Source organism: Echinops telfairi, unplaced genomic scaffold (genome assembly GCF_000313985.2).
Source record: "Echinops telfairi isolate 266 unplaced genomic scaffold, ASM31398v2 ScPeMD7_7458;HRSCAF=8496, whole genome shotgun sequence".
Taxonomy (NCBI): Eukaryota; Metazoa; Chordata; class Mammalia; order Afrosoricida; family Tenrecidae; genus Echinops; species Echinops telfairi.
This window is the reverse complement of record NW_022111358.1, coordinates 32,072,332-32,076,671: the sequence shown is the minus strand read 5'-3', so window position 1 is coordinate 32,076,671 and position 4,340 is coordinate 32,072,332. Positions and strand designations below refer to the sequence as shown.

The 4,340-nt window shown below is 53.1% G+C and overlaps 1 protein-coding gene across 1 annotated transcript in view; it reads right to left on the bottom strand.

Annotated features, from left to right (window-relative positions):
* Positions 1–4,340, bottom strand: part of NMT1 (N-myristoyltransferase 1) — a 31,405-nt gene that overhangs the window by 11,338 nt on the left and 15,727 nt on the right. Inside the window, exons 2-3 of the mRNA XM_045299468.1 lie at positions 2,635–2,743; positions 683–772 (exon numbers count right to left, since the gene is read on the bottom strand). Of these exons, the coding sequence (XP_045155403.1) occupies positions 683–772; positions 2,635–2,743 (199 nt within the window). The remainder of the gene's footprint in view (positions 1–682; positions 773–2,634; positions 2,744–4,340) is intronic.

The window sequence follows — 4,340 nt, the reverse complement described above, 5'->3', positions numbered from 1 at the left end:
GGACGCACAGCACCTGCACAGGGCAGGGTATGACTGCCCCATGGGATTCCAAGACTGTCCCTGGTTTCTTCGTTTGCTTGTCTGAGGACTAACTCTTCTGGAGCAGAGTCTCACTGCCCTCGTACTGGCTGGAGGTTTCTAACTGCTGACCTGGCGGTTAGCAGCCCCAGGCATATAATCCTACCTCTTCGACATAATCCTTGTCACCTCACTTTGGCACTTTGGAAGATAGGGTGGGCAGAGGCATAGATCCTTCCAGGCTTTTTTTGCATGCAAGACTACAAGGTACACACACACACTTTTCAAAACTACAACTGCACAGTCTGCGAGTGTTCGTGCTCCTCACACCTCCACTTTACACCCACCTCCCAGAGGCCTTTCCATGTCAGGACACGCAGATGGGTGTCCCCTGGGGAGCCCTGGTGGCGCAGCGGAAAGCACCAGCTGCCCCGCAGGAGGGGGCGGGGCTCGGTCTCAGCACTCCCTGCACAACCCTTCTTGACGCGAGGAACTACAGAATCTCTGAGTATGCGAATCCCATGCCAATAAACTGTTTAAGAAACCCACCAGATCAAAGCATCTCACACTTGAAAGCCTACTCAGCCCAGATGACCGTAAACAAGAAATAAATTTGAAAAGGAAAACTCACAGGGGCAGTCCTACCCATATGACAGGGTCGCTACGAGTCGGCACCAACTGGAGGGCAGTGAGCTTGTTTTGTTGTTGTTTTACAAGCAGTGCTGCAGTGGGCTTTCCTGTGCTCCTGCTTCTCCTTACGGGAATATAATACATGTGTCGAGGAATGTGCGCATCTGAGCAAACACTTGCTAGAAAGCGATTATTAACAAACAACCTAATACGCAGATAGGTGAGCAGGCCTGTTTCTTCAGACCCTCACCATTGGCCAATCCCAAATCCTAACCCTTGCCAATCCAGGAGAAAGTTTTGCTTTACATTTTTTGGTGAGTTTAATCATTATTCACACACTGATGATTTGCACTTTTTCCTCTGGGAACTACCTACCATCTTTAAGCAGATATGGTACCCCTACAGAGAAGACCCAAAGTGCACACAGGAGACTAAGGCCTCAGGTACAGATTGCAAAAAAACTCAACACCCGTGCATTATTTGTATTTAGATTCTGAAGAAAAGGGAGACTGTCCATTATTATATTGCCTTGTTCTTGGAAGTTGGATTGTGATTTTAATTTTCCTCATGCGTTTCCCCCTAAAATCCCTACGATGAACTGCAGCACCCTCTGATGATACCAGATGGCCATGCACACAATGCCTTGTTGGAATCTCTTACTCGGGAGTGAACCCCTGATGCTGGCTAGAGCTCTGACCCCACCGGCATCATCTGATACCGATCCCCGGGCAGGCAAAGAGCCCTCAAGCCACAGTCTGGGCTTGGGCTGGAAGTCAAGATGGAAAGACGGTGGGCACTGAAACCCGGCTTTACAGTTCCCTGCAGAGACGCTGAAGGTAGGGCAGCGAGTTCAAGGGAAGTGCCTGCCAACATAGGGCAGCTCTCACGCTCCACGGAGTCCACTGCAGCTCGCAGAGCTGCCCTAAGGGCTTTCTCTGGCAGGAATCAGTTATGGGGACAGATCAAAAGCCTGTATCTCACATGACATCGGTGGATTCCAACCACCAACCTTTTGGTTAGAAGTACTTAACCACTGTGCCACCAAGGGTCCTTATGAAGGTAATAATAAAGCCCAAACTAACCCCACAGGCGTGAGTGGATGCAGACTCATATGACCCTGAAGGACAGGACACGACCACCACGCAGGCCTGTGGAGTCTGTCCATCTTTACAGAAGCAGATGGCCATGGTTTAGTTAACAGTGCTTGGTCAGGGTGCCTTGAGGCCCACAGCAGCATTTCCACACTCAACCCAAGCTCACTGCCAGCAAGCTGATTTCAGTTCATAGCAGGGTTGACAGTGAAAACAGTATGAAAAATTACTTGGAGACCAATCTAAGTAAGGTAGGAGATTCAAACTGAAGCCTGAGATTTGAGGCATACAGCATCATGTGACATGATAAAATGAGATTGCATTTCCTGCCAAACTCATAAGCTCCCTTGGAGGCAATTCTAAAAGGAGAGTTACGGGTATGCGCTGAGCTTTCCCAGGGGCGAACGTTGAGAAGGACCCCATCTACCTAAATAAAAGGCTCTTTTAAAAGATGCTTTCTTGGGACTTGTGATTCCACTACAGAGTCTGGCGTGGAAAGGACACTCAAGTACACACAGGGCCTCCTGAAAAAGATCAGCGAGGGCTCCAGAAAGAACAGGCTGAGCCCACTGCTCTAGGCCCCAGGGGCTGGTTCCTGTGTGCTTGTCACAAGGCATCGAGCACAGCACCACATGCAAGGATGCAGCTGGACAATCTGGGGGGCGGGCACCTAGCGTGGGAAAAGTGTCTAACCTGCTGTGTCTGTTAAGGTACGGAGAGGAGGTTCATCCCCTCGGTCTAGGGCAGCGGAGGACAGCAGCAAAGGGCTCCAATTCTTCCAACCTGAAGTAATACCAGTGGAGATGGCCGATCTAAATGGCTCCTGTACACTGACCCCCACACTCTCGGCTGCAGACAGCGCCCTCAGTCACCAGCACACAGGCTGCCTTGTTACCTTCACAGGCTGGTCCAGGGCTGAGTCCAGCTCATTGCCTTTTTCTTTCTTCTTCTTCTGTTTCCTTTTCTTCTTTTTGGCTCCGGTGTCATTAGCTGGACTCAAACCACTGTAAGACAAAGTAAATACTGAGGCAGGGTTGTTTCCCCCTCCCCGATCTGTTGGCAGCTACCCTGGCGAAACAAAGGGCTCTCTGTGGAACCAAACCTTCCTTAATCAAACCCACTGGCTTCAAAAGCTGACTGGAGAATCCAGCTCCTGCAGGGGCATTCGGAGGACACCACCCTCCTCCCTGCTTCCCTCCAGCCTCCCAAGGATGGAGTGCAGGGCAAGGAATGTCCGATTAGCCTGACGGGGCCTTTCCATCCCTGGGGGCCTGGCGGGCTCATCTTCTTTAGACTGCAGGCTACCAAAGGCAAAGGAATCTTGTCAACCAGGCATCCACACCAGGAACATTCTCTACTGAGGGTCTTGAAGTTCAGAGGATGGCAGCCGAAAGGCAGGAGTGCTCTTTCGGAATGCTCTGCCCTTGCTGTCTACCTTGCTTGCAGATCTAGGGCACAAGGGGGTATGGGAAGGGGAAGGAGGGCCGAGGACAAGCGCGGTGCTGTGTTTACACCGTCCAGCCATCGGAGGCCCGCGTCGTCGGGCTCAGTGACTGCAAAAGCCAACAGGAAAGGGGTCTGGAAAATGCAGACACCAAGCCACAGCACACCACCAAGCCCCGGCTATTCCTGCCCAGAAGAACGGGCACAGATGTGGGCGTGCCCTGAACAGGGAGAGGGGCTCTTCTGGGTGCTGCTTCCCCACGGAACCCTGCGTGGCCCAGCCCTGAGAGGAGCAACAGTGGTGGCTCAGCCCAGGTCCTGTGCTGCACCTCAGCATCTGGATGGAGGCACCAATGGTGTCAGAGGGGGTTTCTGGGACAGGCTCTGTCATGCTGCTCACGCAGCCCCTCGTTGGAGCCTGGTGTCCTCCAGCTGAGTGGTGGACTTCCATGCCCAGCCGCAGCTGGGGCTCTCGGTGCCGCTGCACTTGGTTTCTGTCAGCCTTGGAGTTGTGCCCGATGTCACTTCATGGTCATCTTTACTGGAAACTTTCCACTGGAAAGTCAAAGCCAGGAGCCCTGACCATGGCACCTAGTCCTGTTGAACCTTTTATGATTCAGAAAGCTTCCAGGGTCTGGAAATGCCTGGGGAGTACTCTACAAATGAACATCCTTGCAGTCAGAAGTAGTGGATGGGGAGAAGGTCAGCCACACTTTCCCTTTGCACAGCGTCTTGTGTCCAGCCCTTAGGGCCCCGCACTGGCACGGAGGCGCTCGCCAGCCATTCCTGGGTCGCCCTGACCTCAGTCTCTCGGGCTCACCTACAGGACTCACCTCCATGAAAATGGCTTCCTACCCACGTACCCCTCCCCCGCGCACTAACTTGGGAAACATCAAGCAGTCTTTCTTGTCTTCAGGCGTGCCAGTCACCCTCGGTGGCTCCCCGTCAGCCCAATCCGCTGCTCCAAACTAACTGTTCCTGTGCCAGCCTGGCCGAGCCTCTCAGTGGCCACTGGGGCAGGAGGACTGTGAGGCCAGGAAGATCTAGAAAAGGCTGCCGGCCACGTCAGTCCAAGCAGGAGGCCCCGAGTCTGGACCCAGGCACTCTTACTCAGTATCCTATCATTGGACCCCAGACAGGATAGGAAAGGAAGACCAG